The following is a 24,739-nucleotide window of genomic DNA, read 5'->3' as shown; positions in this document are numbered from 1 at the left end:
AAAGGATTAATCTCCAAAATTTACAAGCAGCTCATGCAGCTCAATAACAAAAAAACAAACAACCCCATCCAAAAATGGGCAGAAGACCTAAATAGACATTTCTCCAAAGAAGATATACAGAATGCCAACAAACACATGAAAGAATGCTCAACATCATTAATCATTAGAGAAATGCAAATCAAAACTACAATGAGATATCATCTCACACCAGTCAGAATGGCCATCATCAAAAAATCAAGAAACAATAAATGCTGGAGAGGGTGTGGAGAAAAGGGGACACTCTTGCACTGCTGGTGGGAATGTGAATTGGTTCAGCCACTGTGGAGAACAGTATGGAGGTTCCTTAAAAAACTACAAATAGAATTACCATATGACCCAGCAATCCCACTACTTGGCATATACCCTGAGAAAACCAAAATTCAAAGAGAGTCATGTACCAAAATGTTCATTGCAGCTCTATTTACAATAGCCAGGACATGGAAACAACCTAAGCGCCCATCATCGGATGAATGGATAAAGAAGATGTGGCACATATACACAATGGAATATTACTCAGCCTTAAAAAGAAATGAAATTGAGCTATTTGTAATGAGATGGATAGACCTAGAATCTGTCATACAGAGTGAAGTAAGTCAGAAAGACAAAGACAAATACCGTATGCTAACACATATATATGGAATTTAAGGGAAAAAAATGTCATGAAGAACCTAGGGGTAAGATAGGAATAAAGACGCAGACCTACTGGAGAACGGACTTAAGGATATGGGGAGGGGGAAGGGTGAGTTTTGACAGGGCGAGAGAGAGTCATGGACATATACACACTAACAAACGTAGTAAGGTAGATAGCTGGGGGGAAGCAGCCGCAAGGCACAGGGATATTAGCTCGGTGCTTTGTGACAGCCTGGAAGGGTGGGATGGGGAGAGTGGGAGGGAGGGAGACGCAAGAGGGAAGACATATGGGAACATATGTATATGTATAGCTGATTCACTTTGTTGTAAAGCAGAAACTAACACACCATTGTAAAGCAATTATACCCCAATAAAGATGTTTAAAAAAAAAAAAAATAAAATAAAATAAAATAAAATATCATAAAATACTTAGATTACTTGACAAATCATTTATCAATTTATAACACACAAATTACCCCTTGAAATACATCAGCATTAATAACAAAAAATCCAATTTTTAAATTGATGTTAAAAACAAAATTTTGTGTATATGAAAGAATAAATTTATGGCCTAGTAATGGTGTGTATTTATTAGAACCTTAAACCAAATCCTTGGGTTAAGACTTTTATCCTTACACAATATCCCCAAATTGTTACCCTGAATGAGAAAGCAATGACTTTTTCAATACCGTATATACCAACTGAAGATGGTATTGCCTAATTCTATAATACCATTTCCTTCCTTTTTGAATAGCTTCTCTCCTTCTTGCTTTATGCTGAATTTTAATATGTAAGGCACAGTACAGACTATAAAATTATTTCACTTCTGGATATCTGAAGATAAATGTTTGCTATTATAGGCTTAAAAATCCAAATGTCTTATTAAGTAAAATGGAAAAACAAAATCTACCTGGCATTACTGGACTGTGTCAATCAAATCAGAAACCTCTGGGTGACTTGGACTACCCACAATAGTATCTAATATATAGATTCATCTTAAAGATTAAGAGAATGAGTCACCTTCTAAGAGTTCAACATGAACACTTAACATTATGTTCTAAGAGGGAAGAGAGAAAGAAAAAAAGACAAACTAATACATTTAATTCCTTTTTTCAATATAGATTGTTTTTAAAACTAAAACTTCATATTTACTTCGTTAAGTCTTTTAAAAAACTTGCTTTGCCAAGTTCTCTAAGATTGGGTAGAATTAGGTGAACTGTCACATAGCTTTTATAGAAGCAAAAAGTAAGATTTCTTAAGAACTGGACTAAATTTCATTTCACATTCAAATACCTTCCTCAACAGACACCAGCAGTCAATAAGTACCTGATTCTCAAACCAGTCTGTACTTGATACAATATGAAAAAGGCATTTTCTTATTCTGTTCCCAAAGAAGGTCTGCTATTTAATTCAAACTAATAGTTCGATCTGCTCAATTAAAACACTTGGAATTTTCATAGAAAAGGTATTTTTGATACTTGTTCTTTTACAACAGAGAACACAAAGTTCTTAAAAAAAAAAAGTCTCTTGTGAAGTGATAAGACAACTCTGACCAACTCCAAAATCTTAATAAAAAAATCTCAATTCCCAAAGTTTCAGTCTCTGAAGCATACTTCCTATCCCTCTAGTTTATGCTACCATCTCCAAATACAACATTTTTTTACCTCACTGGCTTCTTCAATCCAACGTTCTCATCAATTTTCACTATCACTTTTGTCTTTACTTTCTTCCTTAGACCCAACAATAGCCATTCCCCTTCACTCAAACCCCTTATTCTTCTCTCCCTCTATTATATTTACCTGGTAAAACCCCAAATCTGGTTGAACTGAATGAACTATTCCACTTTTGCATGCCTTCATCAGGGCAGCTGTGTGTGTGCGCGCGCGCGTGCACTGGGGAGAGTGGGGGTGGGGGAATGATCAGATAATAGGGGCTGGCTGGTTTCATTTTAAATTCACAACTATAAACATGGAAGAATATTTAACACCGCCTGGCAGGCCTACTGTGTTTCCTATAAAGTCTGCTTTCTCACTACTTGAGTTAACTTCTTTACACCTTTTTTCTCTCCTCAAACCTGTAACATCTATTTTCCTACCTATGCCACTCTCAGTTGAAGACCCACTTCATTCCATTAAAGAGAAATTCCCTCATATTTCCCTACCATGTCTACACTGCTTCTCTCCTATTAAAATAGAAAAAGCACCCCTGCTCCTATCAAAGACCAATACCTTACTTGGGCAATGGAGTCCAGCTAATCAAGAAAACCTTTGATTAGCCCCTCTCTCTCCTGTGTAATCAGTTTCTCCTTCTCTACTGGATCATTATCATGAACACACAAACATGCTCTAATATTACTCATCTTTACAAATTCCTCTCCTGACCTTAGCTCCCCTCCACACACCCCCTCCACTAGATATGACCATTCCTTTGTTCTATTCACAGCCAAACCTAGTGTTCTAGGGGCCTTCATTTCCTGTCTCTATTTTCTCACCTCTAATTCACTCTTTAGCCCACCGTAATCCTCAACAATCTCCTGAAGCTCAAATCAAGGTCACCAATGACCACCATGTGGCCAAAATACATTGCCCTCATCTTAGTACAATAACCTCTCAGTACCATTAGACCAAGCAGATCACTCTTTTCTACCTGCAGTTGACGTCTTCTCTTGGGCTCTAGTGACATATTCTCCTGGTTTTCCTCCTCCCTCTAATTTCGTTTATTGGATCTGTCTCTTTACTAGTCTTCCAAAACATGAGCGCCTCAGGGCTTGTACCAGGACTGCTTTCTCTCTTCACTGTTTTCTCACCTACTCCTAACGCTTTTAACCATCATCTATATGATGTTAAATCTCAAATTTGTATCTCCATCCTAACCCCCTTCTGTGAATATCCAACTATCTATCTGATTATTTCACTTTGATATTTGAGACATTTAAATTAAACAGATACTTGATCCACAAATCTTCCTGTCCTCTCCCTACGAAACTTAAATCTTCAAATTCTTAATCCTCGAAAGATTTCTCTCAAAAACAACACAAAGGGCATTTTCTTTTTTCTCTTACAGTGGCAGCCTTATTCTTCCATACTATTCCAGCAGCGTAAGTATGCCAGCACCTAAAATCTCTGAAGACTATAGTCGGAATTCATTACTTTGTGAATGAAAGATGCCCTATATCCAGTCAGTTTTCTGAATGACACCTGGATCCAATGGCTGGATTAAAGCAGTAACATCAATAGAAGGTAGTGAAGATTTCAGCACTGTGTTAAAGCTCGAGGATGTATCCTACAATTTCTAAGAGGAAGCCAGAATTAGTATCTAAAGATATTCCCAGATTATGTGGGTTTTGTTCTTATCAGTCATCAAACATAATAAAAAATAAATCATTGTGAAAAGCTTGGCAATCAAACAGGCATTTTCCTGAGCAGTGCATAAATAATAGAAAGGTGTGCAGCATTCTAAAAGCCTTACTTTTTTTTTTGCATAAATTCACCTCGAGATTACCATAAACACCAAATATAAGATTGCTGATCCAATACTTATTTAAATGGGGTATGGGGCTATGGTTGGGAAGTATCACAGCCACTTTCCAAGATTATCTCTAATGATCTTTAAATTCTGCTATTCAAGCCTTTGTACAGTGCTCTCCCATGCTGAATAGAGCTGACTTGTGTGACCAGTAAAATACTGCAGAAGTGTGTGACTTCTGAGGCTAGGTCATAAAAGACATTGTAGCTTCTACCTTGGTCTCCTGAATTGCTTACTCTGGAGCCAGCCTCTGTGTTATAAGGATACTCAGGGTAACCTTATGGAAAGGTCAACATGGGGCCCAAACCACTAACAACTTGCCAGCCAAATGAGTGAGTGAGTGACCTTAGAAGCAGATCCTCTAGCCCCAGTCAACATTTGTTGCTCATGTAGACAGGGAATAAGAAAAACACACAGATTCTCTCACCTTACCCACAATGGAAATTCCTCACAAACACCTTCTTGGGTAGCTAGCAAATGAGCCATCCTTGTCAGATTTCTCCGAATTATCTTCAATCATGGGGCTGCTTTTGTTAAACTCCAAACCAGCAGGATTTCCACACTGAAGTACTGGATAATCAGATTTAAGTAGAAAGCTTTTTATCCTTTTCCAGTATCTGCTTTGTAATTTCTGAAGTGAAAAACTGTTCTGGAGCTTGAATGAGTTATCATTATAATTTAAAATTCTTAAGTATGTCATGTTCCAGAATGCTACTTTCTGATGAAAGCACAAATTAGACTTTACCACAATAATATATATTTGCCCTTCTAAAGAATATCCAACAGCTATGTTTGTGAGATTTGGGTTTCTGTGGACTGTAGTTTGAAAAGCTAAACAAGAAACTGGTAACAGCGATTGCCTCTGTGCAGGGGATGTGTGCAACTAAGGAACAGGAGTAGGAAATTCATTTTCATTTCATTTCATTTTCTCTTGTACTTTTTGAAATGTATACTACATGCATGTAACATCTGCTCAAGGATATAAATTTTAAAGTCTCTTTTCCTGACAAAGCTACATTTTTTAATGTTTAAAATAAGAGAAACCTAAAACAACTTCAGTACTTATTCAAAATCATGCTCATTACTTTTTAAAGTGTACCAAGTAAGACATTATCTCAGTATCTTACTAGTGCCTACATTTAGGTTTGAGGCCAAGAAGCACGTTACATGTTACAACTCCGGAAACAACCAAGAAGATATGATAAGAAACAATCTGGCTTTAATAACATAAAAGAGAAATATGATTTTTAAAACTGTGTATGTAGATCTGCCTTAGAAAAGTTATGACAGTTGTTCCTATATCACTTCAGAAAAATATCTGAAAAAAATCATAGTTAAAACGTTGTATGGGGCTTCCCTGGTGGCACAGTGGTTAAGAATCTGCCTGCCAATGAAGGGGACACGGGATCGAGGCCTGGGCCAGGAAGATCCCACATGCCGCGGAGCAACTAAGCCCGTGTGTCACAACTGCTGAGCCTGCGCTCTAGAGCCCACGAGCCACAACTACTAAAGCCCATGTGCCTAGAGCCCGTGCTGCGCAACAAGAGAAGCCACCACAATGAGAAGCCTTTGCACAGCAATGAAGAGTAGCTCCCGCACCACAATGAAGAGTAGCCCCCGTTCGCCACAACTAGAGAAAGCACGTGCACAGCAACGAAGACCCAACGCAGCCTAAACAAACAAACAAACGTAGTATGTCCTCATTTCGTAGATGAAAAAGCTAAATCACAGGAAGGTCAAGTGATTTGTCCTGATCTAGTTAAAGGCCGAGCCAGACTTGAATCCAGGTTTCATTTTCCACTGAAGAAAAGCAAATTACTTCTGATTTAGAAACCTAAATATATTTACTTTTAACAAAGAGATGTCTTCCTTGCCACTGGTTGGTCCTTAATTTCAATAAAAAATGGACAAATATAATGAGACATAAGTGTCAGATATGACGAAAACTGTAAAATACCCCAAACTTAAATTAAATGATGAATATAGGTAACCTAAGTAATAAAACCAGAAGCCTCCACTACTAGGTTTACAGAGTGCCTTACGCAACTTCATTAAGAACCAATTAAAAGCCAAATAAAAGATTTTAATTTGCAACTCAGCAATGGTGAGACAGATTAGAACAGAATTTTTTAAAATTACATACAATAATCTACTTTTTTCAGGAATATAGTAAAGCAGTATACCAAACACTGCTTACAGGAGATGAGAAGAACTCTTTTCCCCATTCAGCTGTTCTTTTCAATTCCTTACATTTTGGCAAGAAAACTGTCATGGTTCAAGTCCAGTCCTCAAGGTCTTAATAATAATATATATATATATATATATATATATATATATATATTTTTTTTTTTTTTTTGCGGTACGCAGGCCTCTCACTGTTGTGGCCTCTCCCGTTGCGGAGCACAGGCTCCGGACGCGCAGGCTCAGCGGCCATGGCTCACGGGCCCAGCCGCTCCGCGGCATGTGGGATCTTCCCAGACCGGGGCACGACCCCGTGTCCCCTGCATCGGCAGGCGGACTCTCAACCACTGCGCCACCAGTGAAGCCCTTAATAATAATATTTAATTAGCTGATTGTTATCAGAATTGAGATTAAAAACTTTTTGTCAAAGACCTAACTGTACACTAAATGAAGAATCTCATTAGTCCAATATAACTAATAGGAAATCATAGTATGTGGCAACTCATCATAAAATATCATTAAATTGTGGGAAAAAAATTCTACCAATATGTACTTCCAACAGATAGAATGTAAATTCTTCTATAAAAGTGAAGCAAAGCTGTATTTTAAAGCTGGCATAACACATTATATTGGTACAACAGAACTGATTTTTCTCCCACATGGCTTTTGGTTTTTGAGTAAGCATTAAATTTCTGTGAAAATTCAAACTTAGTTTTAACTGAGACCTAACTCAGTAATTCATCAGGATAATGTGATATGAGTGAGCACATAACTGAGCACTAAATGAGCATATAATTAAAATACATTTGTATATTTTGTCCAGTGTGACATTTTTCCAACCAGAGTTTATTTTCTTAACTGATAGCTAATATCATCTTTCAGTGATACTAATATGTAACTTGATGTTTGTTAGAGAAGGCAGAGGAAAAACTCTTGTGTTAGAACTCCAAAGCCATACAAGAAATGCCATTGAAATATTAGAAAAGATATCAGCATCTCTGAAATGAAACTAGAGCAAAGACAGAAGAAATGAAAGAATGACTACAGTGAGAAAATGCCCTAGGCCTAATTAAACAGGTACTAAAATCAGGCTCTAATGAACATGGATGAATACAACAGGGAAAATGTGTGGCAAGCATTGTAGATTTTGGCAACGAGTTATTTAACAATGACTAAATATGCTAAATGTGTTATCATAGTAGAACAGTGTCATTCATCCACTGTCTTAAGTACTTACTCTAACATAAGAGTTGCTTTACAGGTGATATTACTGAAGTAAAAATCTCCAGAAAATATATGTTAGAGTCCAACTCAGGAACAGCACAGACATTAACAAATGCTGAGACTGAATACCGAGACAGACACACCTGAGTTTAGTCACAGACAGCAATCTTTACAAAATTAAACACTAGACTCACGAACTGAGTTTAGGAAGTATAAAATTAATTGCATTTGCAATAAACATGTGGCTAATCAAGATGCATTAATAACTTATCAGATCTTAATAGTTACAGATAAATCATCATCTTATCTACGTATAGCTAATGGAATAGCTAATGGAATAGCTAATGGAATATAGCTAATGGAATCATCTGGCTGAAAAGAACCTCAAGAAACTATGATGAGGAAGAGAGCTGGGTATCAGTTCAGTGTAACTTTAGGCAAATGAAGTCACCCAGACTACCTCGGGCCTCTGTTTTCACGTATTTAAAAAGGGAAAGGTGTGGGAAAGGGGCACACATGAGAGAACTGATTCCTAAAATTCTCTGTCACCTCATTTCACCCTTCAGTTTTCTGAAGGGAAGTAAGCAAACCAAAAACAACCACTGTTTAAATCTAACATAGCAGGGAAGTGAAGGAACTATAATTAACAAGAATCTTCAACTTATTTTCTTTCAGCAGAGAGAAAAAAAGGAAGAATCAAGTAAACAAATACAAGAAGTCTAGGTTTCCTTAAAAGAGAACAAAATACAAAAAAGAGCTTTTGTATTTTGTTGATGCACCAATGTAATCACAAAGTGATGGGTGGCATTTCATACTAAGAGCTGTGATTAACATCAAATGTGTCTTTAAAATAAAAATATATTGGTATATTATACTAAATTTTCAACATCCTTGCAACCACAGAAGAAAGTCAATTTATGTAAAGACTAACTTAGTTTGCCTAGTGTGATTTCTAACCTGTGTGTTTAACCTATTTAACAGATTTAATCTCAGAAATCAAATGCAAATTGTACCTACAATATTTTAAATAGATGTGAGTAAAAAGATTCAAAAGTTATATTCTGTCCCTGAAGTATACCAAAAAATATTTTAAAAAATAATAATAAAACATGACATATAGATAGCTGTTGCATTAATTATTAGAAATGCACCCCACTTCCAACAGGAATACTAAAGGACAAATTTGTTTGCAGTCCCTCCTCAGTTCAGAGCATTCTCCCTCCCTCTTCACACATCTCCACTTCAAAAATGTTCATTTTGTATTCTCTCTGCTCACACAAAGGACAATTGCTACCTCAAAGCACTACCCACATACTACAAGTATTTCTGACTTCTCCCATCAAATAAAATACTGTCTGCCTCCTTCCTCTGGAGCTTTGCAAAGTAATAAGAACTGAAGATTATTGCAATACATGTTAAAGTATTAAAACGCAACCATACCTTAATGTTTACCTTTCCCAGGTATCTCATTTGTACCACAAAATGTGCCTTAAAACAAAGGAATGACTAACAGAAATGTCAAGTTCTCCTTGAACAGTTAGTCAAAGAAATAGTTGGACTTCCACTTGTAAAAGTAGCAAACTACACAATTCGGACCAACTGTCCTTCTGAAGTCAACTTAAAAAGTTAGACAAAATATTAAAATAATCTTAAAACCATCAAATAACTACCAACATAGTGAGGAATGAATCACTAGTTCAAACTTACCAGAAGTCAAAACTCAGAAAGGTAAGCTCAGCTTTTTTGTGTGTGTCTATTATTTTTTTTGAATTTCTGAATTTTATTTTATTTATTTTTTATACAGCAGGTTCTTATTAGTTATCTATTTTATACATATTAGTGTATACATGTCAATCCCAATCTCCCAATTCATCACACCACCACCTCCCCCACATCGTCACTTTCCCCACTTGGGTCCATACATTTGTTCTCTACAGGTAAGCTCAGCTTTTGCCTTTTGTGGGTTTGCCAATAAAAAAAGTATTTAAGGGCTTCCCTGGTGGCACAGTGGTTGAGAGTCCGCCTGCCGATGCAGGGGACACGGGTTCGTGCCCCGGTCCGGGAAGATCCCACATGCCGCGGAGCGGCTGGGCCAGTGAGCCATGGCCACTGAGCTTGCGCGTCCGGAGCCTGTGCTCCGCAACAGGAGAGGCCACAACAGTGAGAGGCCCGTGTACTGCAAAAAAAAAAAAAAAAAAAAATTATTTAAGAGGCTGAGCTTTATAATTTGTTGCCTGCCTTGCAGGACTGGGGGACAAAAGTCAGAGTCTGGGACCCACTGAAGGTAAGGACGATAATAAAAATGCCCTTGTCTTTGGGCTGGGACCCCAAAGGGATGCACCCTAAGAAGAGTAACAAAGAACCAGATGGTGGTTCAGAAAAGGTAAACATTTGAAATTGAATTAAGATGGTCTCATATTCTTCGCAATAGCAAATGAAAATCTTCTCTAGAGAAAAATTCACTTCATTTTGTACATCAAATTATTTCTACAACAGACAACAGAATCAAATCCACAAAAACTTAACAATATTGGAATCATAAGACACAGACTGAAAAATAACTATGCTTACTACATTCAAGGGTATAAAAGTTGAGCTTAACTATTTTTGCTTGAAACTGAAAATTATAAAAAGTGACATGGTAATTTGAAAAAGAACCAAATAAAAATTCTAGTACTGAAAAAGACACCAATCCACACATTCATGAAGCCCTAGGAATCCAATGCCTAATCACAGCATAATAGAACAACAGAAAACAAAAGACAAAGATAAAACTCTTAAAAGCATCCAAAGGAAAATGTCAGATTTTTTTTTTTAAGGAAAATGAGACACAAAGAGCTGAGGATTCAACAGCAATGAATGTGCTGAAATAAAGTAACCACCAACTTACCATGTACTGAAATAGCTGCTAAACTAGAATTTTGTACCTAGCAAAAATATCCTTCAAGAATGTGGTAAAATAAAGACATTTCCAGGCAAACAGACTAAAGGAAATTCTAAAGAGTGTGTTTCACCGTCTTCAAGATCAAGGAAAATGGCCCTAAATGGAAGATCATAGGAAACGTAACGACATGGTAGACACATGCACTAACCTGAACTGAATATGGACGGTATAAAACAATAACAACAACAATGCGAAAGAGAATAAATAAGAGTGAATTAAAATGCACAACAATACTATATAAGTAGGGCTGCAAGTAAATATAATTAAAGTGTATCATCTGAGAAGAGGATAAAGGCATTGATTAACATGAGACTTTATAAAATGTATATTGTATTTCTTGAATAACTAGTAAAAGAGAAAAAGAAGTCATAATTTCCAAATAATAAGGAGAAAAATGTAAAATGATAGAATAGCCACCTCATCTAGATGGCAAGAAAGTAGAGAAAGAGGAACAATTAACAAATAGGGCAGACATAAAGTACATGATAATATGGGAGATTTAAACCCAATCACGTCACAGGAGACACATCTAAAACGTAATACAGAAAGACTGGAAGTAAAAGAATGGAAACAGATAAACCATGCAAACAATAATAAAAAGAAAGCTGGTACTGTTGTATCAATCCCAGACAAACTAGACCTTAGTGCAAAAAGTACTTTCAGAATAAAAGAGAAATACTTCATAATGTTAAGTCACTAAGAAGATATAACCATTACACATTTCTAACCACCTACTAACACTGTCTGAAATATATAAGGCAAAAGTTGAGAGAATACAAGGGGAAAAGTCCACAATCGTAAATGGGATATTTTAACACAGCCTTGTCTGTAACTAATACAAGCAAACAAAGGTCATTAATGATCCTGAAGATTTGAAATACGGGACTGAAAAGCATGACCTAATGGAAATATATAGAACACCAAATTCAATAACTGCAGAGAAAAAAAGATAATATACTGGGCCATAGTGTAGTTCTCAAATTTTAAAGGTCTGAAGTCAGACCTCTGAAACACTGAAAATGTTCTCTGATTACATTGTTATATTGTTAGAAATAAGGAACAAATTCAAAAATAATCAGAAAACCTCCATGTGTTCAGAAATTGAGAAATATAATACTTTCAACTTATCCAAAAGTCAAAGTAGACACCAATGAAAATAAGAAAACATTTTAAAGTGAATTATAAAAGTACTACATATTAAAATTTGAATAATAGAGGTAGCTAAAACAGTGCTTAGAGGGAAATGCTTAGCCTTAAATGCATATATTTAAAAGGAATAAATGCTGAAAAATAGCGATCTACAAGAAGTTAGCAAAAGAACAAAAAAGTAAATCCCAAAAAAGTAGAAGGAAGGAAATAAAGAGCAGAAATCAATGCAATAGGGAACAAATATATAATTTTAAAAAAAGGATCAGAAAGATTCAAAATTTGGTTCTTTTGAAAGACTACTAAATCTCCAGTGAGACTTACAAAGGAAAAAGAAAACATACATATAGCCTATAGCAGACATGAGAAGGTAATTCTTTCCTGCAGTCATTAAAAGGATAATGATATTTACTATAAACAATTTTATGTCAGTAAATTTAAAAGTTTAGATGAAAAAGACAACCTCTTAGGGGGGAAATACCAAAATAATCAAGAAACAGAAAACCTGAATAGGCTTAAAAATGAGAAATCAAATTAGTAATTAAAAACCTTTCTGGGACTTCCCTGGTGGTGCAGTGGTTAAGAATCTGCCTGCCAATGCAGGGGACACAGGTTCGATCCCTGGGCTGGGAAGATCCCACATGCCACGGACCAACTAAGCCCGTGCACCACAACTACTGAGCCTGTGCGTCACAACTACTGAGCACACGTGCCACAACTACTGAAGCCCACGTGCTCTATGGCCCACGTGTTGCAACTACTGAGACTGTGTGCTGCAACTACTGAAGCCCGCGTGCCTAGAGCCCGTGCTCCACAACAAGAGAAGCCACTGCAATGAGAAGCCCATGCACTGCAACAAAGAGCAGCCCCCATTCACTGCAACTAGAGAAAGCCCGCGCAAGCAACAAAGACCCAATGCAGCCAAAAAATAAATTAAAAATTAAAAACATATATTGGAAAAAAGAAAGCAAAAATGGTAAAATAAACATAAACGATATATTAAATAAATAAAAACCTTTCCACAAATTAAATTCCCAGCCCAGATGGCTTCTCTGCCAGATCCTCGCAAAAATTTAAAGAAAAAATAATTCTAGTCGAACACAAACTTTTCCAGAATAGAAAATGAGGGTCAGCTCATTTTACAAGGCTAGCATAATGTTGACTGCTGATGTCAAATCCTGACAAGGACAATATAGGTCACGTCACTCATGAACACTGATGCAAAACCATTAGCAAAATATTAACAAACTGAATCCAGAAATATATAAAAAGAATAATACGGTAAAGCCAAATTAGGTTTCTCTCAGGAATCAGGTTAGGTTTAGCATTTTAAATAATATATAATTCAACATATTAACATAGTAAAGGAGAAAATTCATATGGCAATGAAAAGCTTCAACAGCAACAAAAAAAAGCATTAAATTCGAACAGAACAAAACACAAAATTCTTAGTAAACTAGGTATAGGAGCAAACTTCTTTAACATGATAAAGGTTTTCACAAAAACAAAATAAAACAGAAAACGAACATTCAGCAAACATACTTGGAGTGAAAGAGTAAAAGCTTTCTCTCTCTCTCTCTTTTTTTTGCGGTACGCGGGCCTCTCACTGTTGTGGCCTCTCCCGCTGCGGAGCACAGGCTCCGGACGCGCAGGCTCAGCGGCCATGGCTTACAGGCCCAGCCGCTCCACGGCATGTGGGATCCTCCCGGACCGGGGCATGAACCCGTGTCCCCTGCATCAGCAGGCAGACTCTCAACCACTGCGCCACCAGGGAAGCCCCAAGCTTTCTCTTTTGAGATCAGGAACCAGAAGGGAGAGTATCTCTGGGATGATGGCAGTGCTCTATTTCTTGACCAGAATGACTTCATGTGTGTTTACAGTAACACATTAAATTCTTCATGTTATGTTTTATGTACACTTTGAAATATATGTTAAAGACAAAAAAGAAAGAAATACTTGGAGATGAACAAAAGGTTGACCTAGGCTATCACTAAAGCTCAGCAACTCTGTAGGTCCTAATTTTTTCCCTGTTATGATTACCGTACTTTCAAACCACTTAACATTTATTAGGCCTATAAAACATTGTACAATTTGGCAATATGTATCATAAACCTTAAAAATGTTTAATTGAATAAGGCCATGAAGCCTTATCCAGTTAACTCCATCATCTATAAGCCCATCCTAAGGAAAAAGACCAAGATAAAGAGAAAAAAAATCCATAATGTGTTAAGATGTTCATTGCCCATATGATAATAAAATAGAAAACAACTAAATAACCAACTACAGGAAATAGTTAAGAAAAATAATTTTTATAATGGGATTATTATACAGTCAATAAAAATAAGATTTACTAAATATTCCAAGAAATGTATATAACCTAATTTTTTAAAAATTAGAAATATATACACATGCTTATACTATAAAGGGGGGAAAAGTGCTGGGCACAGACAAAGGAGAAAATGAGAGAGAGAGGGAGGGAGGGTAGGGAAAGATGGAGGGAGTGGTTGGGAGAGACAAAAACTACACTGGTTTTCTTCATATGATAAGCTTATGAGTGTCGTGTGTACTTTTTTTTTAATCTGTACTTTTTATTGCATTTCCTGAATTTTCTTTAATGACTACATAAAAATTTAGTAATGGGGTATATAAGAACTGAAAAAGGGGCTTCCCTGGTGGTGCAGTGGTTAAGAATCCACCTGCCAATGCATGGGACACAGGTATGAGCCCTGGTCCAGGAAGATCCCACATGCCGCGGAGCAAATGGGCCTGTGCACCACAACTGCTGAGCCTGTGCTCTAGAGCCTGTGAGCCACAACTACTGAGCCGGCGTGCCACAACTACTGAGGCCCATGTGCCTAGAGCCCATGCTCTGCAACAAGAGAAGCCACCACGATGAGAAGCCTGTGCACCGCGACGAAGAGTAGCCCCCGCTCACCGCAACTAGAGAAAACCCGCGTGCAGCTACGAAGACACAACACAGCCAAAAAAAAAGAACTGAAGAAAATAATCACAAATCTAAAGTATCCTAAATATTAAAAAAAGTTACTTTAAAATATAACTTTAATATTTCAATTTTTATCTCAGTATGATTTTATTCAGATACATTATTTTCTAACATTTAAATTGTGTAGTCTATTATATGCTAATTACTTAGAACAGAGATAATTTCTAATTATTTAGTATTTAAAATATTATAACTTTAATTAGATCCTCAAAGATATATCATCTCCGATTTTCTTGCTAATAACATTCCCATAATTGTACAACAGTTTGCTCCTTGACAGCTAAAGGAGAAAATGATCTATAAACGGGCTTCAAGTAGTTATTCCTATAAAAACAAAATAACTGTTAGTCTCTGAATATAAGACTGTTAATGGCGCCTCAGTTTCTTAAGCAGCCATTTTCTACCTCGGTGTTGCCAACCCTGGTGTTTTCTGACCAGTTTTGAGAGATGTCGCAAGTAATTTGATATCAATAATAAAGTATAACTTTTTAAAGCTTATCATTAGAAATAATAATAAATCGAAGCAAACATAAGGTTATCCCCATATGACTTACTATACTTTGCAATCCAGTATACTTTATTGAGAGACAGAAAATACTGTAAAGATAAAACTTACATGTTGGGAATTCCACATTCACTTATTCAATGTTTACTAAGCATCTATTAGAGGCCAGGAACTAGAGGCACTGTGCTAACAACTGAAATAGAGTTGAAAATCATTAGATCATAGGGTTGAATATAACTGGCATTTTAGCATTTAAAGCCTTGAACAGACTAACCCAATCCTACTTTTCACTACTCACCCAACACAAACTGTCTTCTTTAGTTCTCTGACTTTCTTTTAAAACACTGTAGACTTTGCCTGCTGCCATACCTCTGCTCAAGCTGTTCCCCAGCCTAAATGCTTTTTCGTTCATTCACCAGCACCTTAGACTGTTCACCACAAGCCAGGCACTATGCTTGGCATGACAGAAGAAAAATGTCTTTTCTATCCTTTGTACCCTTTGAAGTCCAGGTCAGTTCCACCTCTTTCTCAGAGATTTACTCACTACCCTCTCCATACTCGGGGATGCTATAACTATTATTGTCCAAAACAGTAGCTCCCAATCTTCGATACAAGAACCCATTTTTAGTACCAAAATGTTTCATGAATTCCATTCTCACTCCCCAGGTGATCTCATCTGGTCCCATGGCCCTAAATACCATCTATATACTGATAATTTCCAAATGTTTCCAAATGTTTATCTCTAGCATTGAATATATATACCTATTGAATGTCTCCAGTTGGTTTATGTAATAGGTATTTCAAACAAAGCCACATCCACAACAAATCTCCTGATTTAACTTTCCAAACCTGCTTCCCACCGAACCCTAACCCTTGCCCCATAGTCTCTATCTCAATAAGATATACCATCTTTCAACCAGTTGCTCATGTCAAAAATTTTGGAGTCATCCTTTATTTCTCTTTCCCTCACACTCCACATCAATTCCATCAATGAATTCTCATTACTTTACTTTCTAAATATACCACAAATCTGACCACTTCTCTGGCCCTCCACCACGACAACCCTGCCCAAGCACCATATTTCCAACCTAGATTACTGTAAGATTTTCCTAGCTGGTCTTCCTGCTTCCATTCTTGCCTCATACAATCAATTTTCTACACATAGCCAGAGTAAACCTCTCAAAAAACAAGTCAAACCTGGATATTCCCACGCTCAACACCCTTCAATGGTTTCCATCTCACGCAATAAAATCAAGTCTTCAAATGACCTTCAAAACCCTACTTGATCTAACCTCTGTGTACCTGTCCTACCACCTCTTCTGCCACACTCCCCTTCTCTCTCTACTTCAGCCACACTAGCCTCCGTGTTGTTCTTCCAACATGCCAAAGACACTAACTTCTATCTTAGAAGTCGCTGCTTCTTCTACCTGAACATTTTCCCCCAGACAGTTCCATGGCTTACTCCACTTCATTCAGGTCTCTCAGCTCAAAGGGCTTCTCAAAAAGCTTTTCCTCACCAACCTGGCTGAAGTAGTATCCCATTACTTTTTATCCCCTGAAACCTATTTTATTTTACTTCAAAGCCTATTAGCTACCTGATGTGTGTGAGTGTGTGTGTCTGAGTGTGCACACATGTATAATGTCTACTGTCTCCCTCACTAACATTTAAGCTCAAAGAAAGCATAGGCTCTGCTTTGTTTCCCACTGTTGTCACATTATGCGCAAACAGCAGGCTCTCAAAAATATTTGTTGAATGAATGAATGATGGTAATTGGTTTTATTTTTGTTGAGAAAATAATGACAAAACACTACTAGAATTCAGTAAGGCTTTCAAATGAATTCATATGCAATCACAAGAGCATTACACACATACTTTGGTGGTAGAAGGAGTACAATGTTCGTAATTCAAGGTTCAATTAACAACTACTGAAGGAATGGGGTCTTCTTATATTTCTCTGCCCCTTCCCCATATCCTTCCTCCATCATTCATTAATTCTTTCCATAAATGGTTACTGTGTACCATTAAGCCAGAGAGTATTCTGGACATTAAGAATACAAAGATAAGTAAGACAAGGTAGTTCATGAGACATAAAAATAATACCCATAGAGTATGACACGTAATAGAGATATATAAGTTGTAACGTAACGGAGGAAATAATCAACAAATACTTGCAAAATCAAATACAATAGATATTCTTCACTTCACCTTATATATGAAATGAGGGTATTAAGTCTGAAAATGTTACAGTAATTTGCTACCATGAGATAAGCTAGCTTGAGAATGAAATCAAAACAAGGGGAATGACAGAGCAGAACGAATCACAGAGAAATTGAGCCAAGTCCTTGATGATTTCAGGCTGGATGAAGCCCTAGCTGAAGTTCAATTACAAGATCTAATCATGCCTTTTACTGTTTAAGCAGTTTGAATTTGGTTTTCTGTCACTTGTAATATAAGTATACAGATGAATCTCAGTGAATTCTTTCAAAAACCAAAGCATTTGCTATTTCAGTGTATAGGGATACTACTGGCATTTTGGAAGGGACAATTCTTGTTTTGTGGGCAAACATCACAGGACACTCAGTGTACCTGGTCTCTACCTGGTAATTGTCAGTAGGACCTCACAATCACTCTGACAACCAAAAATATCCCCATATATTTCCAAATACCTCCCACCTCCAAGGGGAGCCACAATCTATTCCCTAAGTTGTTATATATATATATATCCATTTCTCACAGTGCATGCGTTAAGTGTGCTTAACAACAACCTTAAAAGAACTGGGATATACCACTCAAATATCCTAATTTTATATAATAATCCAATTTTAATGTCACCTATGACTATCTTAATGATTGGCCAAAATCCCATGTATAGATTATATCAACTCAGTGCTTTAAGTTTGCTAATACTACCTGAAAATTCTCATTTATTTAAGCTTACTTCTCCATACAATACTATCAAGATATGTCACTGACATTGTTGGTTACCTTCCCTGTAGCCATTCACCTAATTTCCTTCTAGACTGAAATGCCAGATATTGGTTTTCCCAGCCCCCCTGCAACTAGGGCATAAGCATGCCAGGATGACATCTGATACAGGGCTTCAGTGAAGGGTTTACTTGCCTCATCAAGAGATGGGAGGGCAAACTTCCTCCTGTCTTTGGTGGCTATGTAAGAAAGTGATGCCTGGAGCAGAAAGAGCAACATGCAGCCATGAGAGGATAAACCTGAGCACAAAGGTCAGCAGCTGTGGATAAAGATTAAAAGCACTTGGATCCTTGATAACATCATTGTGTTGTTAAACTGACTCACCATGGAATCCTCCAACTCTGAACTTCTTTCTATGCAAGATACTGTGTAAATCACTGTTCGTTCAGTATTACATAACCTGGGGCCCAACTAATATAAGGTATGTTCAAGCTCTGATATCTGAATGAAAGTGGGAGAAGAACCAAGATGACTACAAGGTTTCAAGACTGGGTGGCTGAGAGAAAGGTGGTTAGAAAAAGGAAATCAGGAGGAAAAGGAATATATATACCTTCACACATGCACATGTAGACACCTTAGGTGACGGTAGGTGGATGGAAATCAAATTGACTCAGTGTGGTATGAGGTAAGGTAGAGATATATATAGCAAGGGGCAGAAGGGAAGTAGTTACAGCACTGAGAAACACACACACAAAAATGATGACTTACATCATTTAAAAGAGGACATGATCACCAAGAGAACACAGTGAAAAGCAAAGAAACCCCTGAAAACGCTTGCTATCTCCCCATGATCCATTCCACCTCCCTCTCATTTTAGATGGGATTTATCCACTGATTGGGCCAATTAGAATAGTTCCATCCCTCTTGACAAAGCTATTGTGACAGACTTGGCAGCATGATCTTCTCCATTTGTTCAATCAAAGTAAAGCTTAGGACTTTTGGGCAAAGGCTAGAAGAGAAGCTTTCTCTCTTTGAAAGTCAATGAAGAAGGGTTTAACACGAGCATTGCCGACACCTGTCTTTTTCTAGAAGGGAAGCCAGTCTGAGCATGAAGCCCAAACAGGAGGACAAAGTTTAGTGAAAAGCAGAAAACCAGAACCTCTGCCCTGATAACAAAGCTAAGTTTATGAACAAACTACTCTTTAAACCAATTCTACCTATGCACCTGCCAATCACCTGAGCTAATACATTTCTTTTGTTTTTACGTTCAGTTTGCATCCTAACTGATGTAGGAAACAGCTATGTTTAGCGGGGAGAGCAAAATCAAGACAGTGCAGGAAATGCAAAGAAGTTTTCAGAGAAGTAAGAGAATCAGGAAGTACAATGCACAAGAACCAAGAAATCAGATCATTTTATTCCTATAGAATGTATTTCAAAGATGGTCTAAGGAAACCAAGGATGACTGAGGAAAGGCCATTAGATTTGGTAATTAGACTGTCATAGGTGACTTAAAAAAGCAATTTCAGTGCTGAAATGGTAAAGGAAATCAGAGTGTAAAGGAAAGAATAATTTATATTTTTAAGAACTCCATAATGTACCACACCCTTGGAAAGACATGTAACATGGGTTAAACTCCTTCTATTACAACTCTGTGAGGTAACTGTAACATTCTATTTTATAGATAAAGAATAGAGTCTCAGTAGTAACTTGCCCACAGACACATAGCCAGTAAATTGGTTTTAGCAGACTTCAAAACCAGACCTATGTGGCTTAAAAACCAATGTTCTTCCTACTATACCAGGCTCCTGGGCTTAAATACAGTGGCACAACAGGCTCAAGACTCAGACTGGCCTCCCCGAATTGCACAGCACAGAGCACTGTATTTTGGCAGCCCCGGAAAAGGTATACATGAACATGTATATAGGCTAGAGAGGGAGGGACTGAAAAAGGAGTGATGTTGGACAATTATGGGGAAAGAAAGATGGAGAGGGATGATTGTGGGCACATCTGGAGAAGGCTGCTCTTTAAAAAAAATGAAGGACATTTCTGCTCTTGAGATATAAGTAAAAAAGGAAACGATACCAAGATAGAAAAGATTATACCTCAGATGGCTGAGATTTTTCTCAGGAAAGGAAGAGTTATTTGCTATAAAAACCTTCAGGAAGTAAGACAAAAAGGAACACAATCAACACTAAAGATCCAGCAGATAAGCAGAATGCTAATTGGTATGGAAGCAAACCAATATCCTCACATAACTGTCTCTTGTATCCTTCAGGATTTCTGGGGTCAAACTGACAAAGCTAGTGATGAGACTTGTTCAGGACAGGGGACTAGAAAGATAAATCTACAGAAAGTAAAGCATTCTAAAGCATCAATGACAGCTTGGTAAAAACTGATGACCATGGGATCCTAGTTACACGAGGAGGCAAATGAGTTGCAGCAGTAGGCTAATGGGTTGAATGAACAGAGAGACAAAGAGGGGTGTTTTCCTAAAGAGAGGAAGAGGGGGAGAGAAAGAGAGAGAAAACAGGTTCCATTAAGAGTGGAAGAGTGGGGCTTCCCTGGTGGCGCAGTGGCTGGGAGTCCGCCTGCCGATGCAGGGGACGCGGGTTCGTGCCCCGGTCCGGGAAGATCCCACATGCCGCGGAGCGGCTGGGCCCGTGAGCCATGGCCGCTGAGCCTGCGCATCCGGAGTCTGTGCTACGAAACGGGAGAGGCCACAACAGTGAGAGGCCCGTGTACTGCAAAAAACAAAACAAAAAAGAGTGGAAGAGTGATTGTTTGTGGCCAGAAAGGTCTCGACACAATGCCCGGGGCAGTGAGCCACTGACTGGGGCTCAGCAGTCCTACATCCTTTCAGCTTAAAGCACAAAACTGAGAGACAACCAGCTCTAAAAACATGCAGTCCTTGGTTGTAGAAAAGTGAAGGCTAGCAACAAACAAATGAATTAATTAGCCCATACAGGAATCAAACATTAAACCACCTCCTCTCCTTTTAAAATGAACAATTCTAGCTCCAAAGTCAAAAGTCTACAATAAAGGGTAACGCAGATGTGTGTCATGAAGAATGAAAAGTAAAAAATCTGTCAAGCCAATTGTAACCCACCTGTTCAAGATTTTTAGTATAGAATTCAAATAGGGCAAGGATAGTTTGTGCTTTAATAACTTTGGAGAGCATCTAGCAGAGCTTCAACAAAATGATATCACTCAATTTAATGTTAATTTTAAAAGGTCCACCCATTTGCAGTCTCAATGGATAAGATGCCATTTATATTTATAACCTCATTTTTACCATTCTGGGGCTCTTGACACATTATCCAACTACAGGAAAAGATGGGAGAATCAGCCATGGCAACTTCCTCCCCAACCACTTCGATCCTGCAGTTTGCACTTATGAACTCTGGCAAGGTACCATGTTATTTAGGACAACTTCTTACACCAATAATTCTGACTACTCTTGCCCCAATATTAAAGGAAGGAGAAATAAGACTGGCACAGGCTAAATTTAACGGAAAATATCAAGTACTATAAAGATTGTTAAGTAGTAGCAACAACTGAGAATCCAAGAAATTTGAGAAGTTTTGAGTTTAAAAAGCTTTTTCTCCATTTTAGTCCTTTCTAAATAAAACAAAGGGCTTGGACAGTACGGGATTCTAAGGCTTCAGTGGACAATGTAAGCTAACACTGAATAAAAGAATCACTTAAATCACCCTTTCTTGTACTATTACATTTCTTACATTCATAAAGCCTTCTTTTTAAGAAACGAACACTTCCCAATTCTTTCCCTAGATCTAGAACACTTACGTCCCCCACCCAAAGTTTACAGACAAGATTTGCGATAGTCAGAAAAAGATTGATTTAGATGATCAATCATTTGCCGTCACCGGCACCATTCCTCAACTCTGCAGGAGTTCGATGGGTCAAGGAGTCAAACTCTCCCAAACCATCCCAGTCTCCTGGGGACTGGATTCCCCCAACAAGGCGAACAAAATCCACTGGCCTCTGGATAACAAGCTTTTTCTTTGTAACTCTGTAAGCCAGACTATCGGCTAAGCTCCCCAGTTAAAAACTTTTAAAGGAAGCAAGAAGATCGAAACCAGGAAGATGGGGAGGCGACTAAAACAGGAGGACGACCCACCCACCTAACGCGAAGGAGAGACCGCTTGCAGGGCTGACGCTTCACTAGAACCCAGGAAAGGTGCGGAGGGCGTCAGGCGTCGCAACCCCCACCCACTGGGTGAGAACGGAGGACCTGCAAAGCCAGGGGCCAACTGGAGGCCTGAAAGAGGGCGCGGGGCGGGGAGGGGGTGGGACGTGGACACAAGGGAGCGGCAGAGTCTGGCTGAGCACCACTAGGGTCTAAGTAACGGCGGGGCAAAGCCGACAAAGGTCTGCCAAAGGAGGAGACGCCGAAGCTTGCAGCTTCACTCACCTGCCAGACGTTCGCCCCGCGGACAGAAGAACGGACGCAGCCCCGGCACTTCCTCTCCTGCCGGACACAGCCCCTGCCGCCGCCGGGGCTCCAGGACCCGAGAGGACAGGGTGGTACCGAAGCAGGCAACGCGACGACCGGACCCGAGCCGAGGGAGGCGTACATAGGGGGCACCGAGGGGCTCGGGAAGGCAACTCTGTGCTTCGCCTTCCTTACCGGTAGCCAACAATGCTTCCCAGGAACAGCATCCTGCCAGCCTCAGCCCGCTGCTCCCGGGCCTTCACCCGCAGCTCCCCTCCCCAGCCCCCAGCAGCGGCCGGGTTTCCGGCGGCCACACCCCGCCCCCTCGCTACTTGGCCTCCGCCATCTTGTCGGAAGCGGGAAGAATGCAGTGCGCAGGCGTGCGCCGAGGTTGCCGGCGTCCGCTAGCCTCGCGGAGAGGGAACTATATAATGCGCAGCCGTGTCGGCCGCTGCCCGGCGGCTGTGTTCCGCTTCGGCGTCGCTGTTTTCTGCCTTGCACGGGTGCTGCCGGCTTTTCCTGAATTGTACTGCGGCCAGATTAATACACCCTTCCGCGCACCCCACAGTCATTCTGCAAAAACCTGTCTTGGGCCTACTATGTGCCAGGTCCCAGGCTAGGCGCTGATGATAGATTAGTAGAACTCGGCTCCAGCGGTAAAGATGCTCAAAATCTAGTGAAAAAGCGAACTTTTTTTCTAGTGAAAGAGAGTAATTTCCTAAATTCTTGTTTTGTAACTGCACACGGCCTCCTCTCTCTTGACCCCGCAATTTTAATTCAAAACATACCTCTTCTAGGAAGTCCTCCCTGTCACACAGTTTGATCAGTTCTTTTACCTTGCGTTACCTCTTTAGCTTTATTTCATTCAGCATTAATTCAACAAATATTTGAGTGTTATATACTAGATATGATTCTAGGTTTATAGCAGTAAGTAATATAAACTCATGGGACTTACATTCTAGGGGAGAAAATAAACAATAAAAGACTAAAAGAAATCAACAAAATAATGCTTGATAGTGAAAAGGGATGGGAAGATAACAAACCACAAAAAGATGATGGAGAGTGAGAAGTGGTAGTTAGCGAGCGATCTCTCTCCAGAGATGACACTTGATCTGAGGCCTGACTTACCATAGGGGCTAGAAGTCATGAGACCATCTGTGGCAGAACCTTCCAGACAGAGGAAACAGCAAAAGCAGAGGCGTGAGGTGGGAATGAGACCAGCACTTAAGGGACAGAAAGAATAGGTGGCATGGACACCTGGGGAGGAAATGAGGTCAGGGGGAGGCAGGGGCCAAATTAGGTAGGGCATTGAGGCCATGGTAAGAGTTGGAGTTTACTCCAAGCGGCCCCTCTGTCTCGGTGACACTGCCTGAACTACTCCTCCTCAGTCACTTCTAGCTCCTGACTGCCTCACTGCACGTGCTGATTCCACTGTCTTGAAGACCCTTGCTCCGGTTCTTTACACATCTAGCTTGTCATCTTTCATGTTTCAGTTTAAATGTCACCTCAGAAAGGCTATCCTTCCTAAACTAAGTCTCCCTCCTGCCCTCTCATTAGTCTCCATCATTGCACCTGATCATTTCTTCCAGGGCACTCAATGTATTTTTAAATTACATGTTCATTATTCTTCACTGGCTCCCCACTAAACTGTGAACTCCACGAGAGAGGGAAGATGTTTCATGTACCAGTGAATACTCCATGCCTAGCTCCATGCCTGGCATGGGTGGTCACTCAATATGTTTGTTGTATTCATGAATGTGGAAGTTTGTCAGCATCTAAATAGTCAATGGTATACTACATTGTTTTGCACTTGTTGGCTTTTAAAATTAAATGCAAGTCATTTCCTGTTTATGTCTCCTCTGCTAGATTATAAATAGGAATGAGAGAGAGAGAGAGAGAGAAAGAGAATGAGATGAAAAAGAGTAGGTGATGGTGGGGTAGTGGGCAGAGATTGTATTGCGTATTTTTTTAATAAATGTATTTTATTTATTTTTGGCTGCACCAGGTCTTTGTTGCTGCACGCAGCCTTTCTAGTTGCGGCGAGCAGGGCTACTTTTTGTTGCGGTGCGCAGGCTTCTCATTGCAGTGGATTCTCTTGTTGCGGAGCACGGGCTCTAGGTGTATGGGCTTCAGTAGTTGTGGCTCGTGGGCTCAGTAGTTGT

General features: G+C 39.0%; 1 protein-coding gene across 8 annotated transcripts in view; it reads right to left on the bottom strand.

The window, feature by feature from the left end:
* Positions 1-24,414, bottom strand: part of APC (APC regulator of WNT signaling pathway) — a 148,779-nt gene extending 124,365 nt beyond the window's left edge. For 3 of the 8 annotated variants that reach the window (XM_032625538.1, XM_032625543.1, XM_032625549.1), the window contains exon 1: positions 22,557-24,413. In XM_032625538.1, the coding sequence (XP_032481429.1) occupies positions 22,557-22,721 (165 nt within the window). In that variant the 5' untranslated portion in view covers positions 22,722-24,413. Of the gene's footprint in view, positions 1-22,556 lie in introns of all 8 variants that reach the window. The other 5 variants (XM_032625542.1, XM_032625548.1, XM_032625539.1 and 2 more) reach the window with 4 other exon arrangements.
* Positions 24,415-24,739: the final 325 nt, after the last annotated feature.

This window comes from Phocoena sinus, chromosome 3 (assembly GCF_008692025.1).
Source record: "Phocoena sinus isolate mPhoSin1 chromosome 3, mPhoSin1.pri, whole genome shotgun sequence".
Taxonomy (NCBI): Eukaryota; Metazoa; Chordata; class Mammalia; order Artiodactyla; family Phocoenidae; genus Phocoena; species Phocoena sinus.
This window is presented reverse-complemented; position numbering and strand designations above follow the sequence as displayed.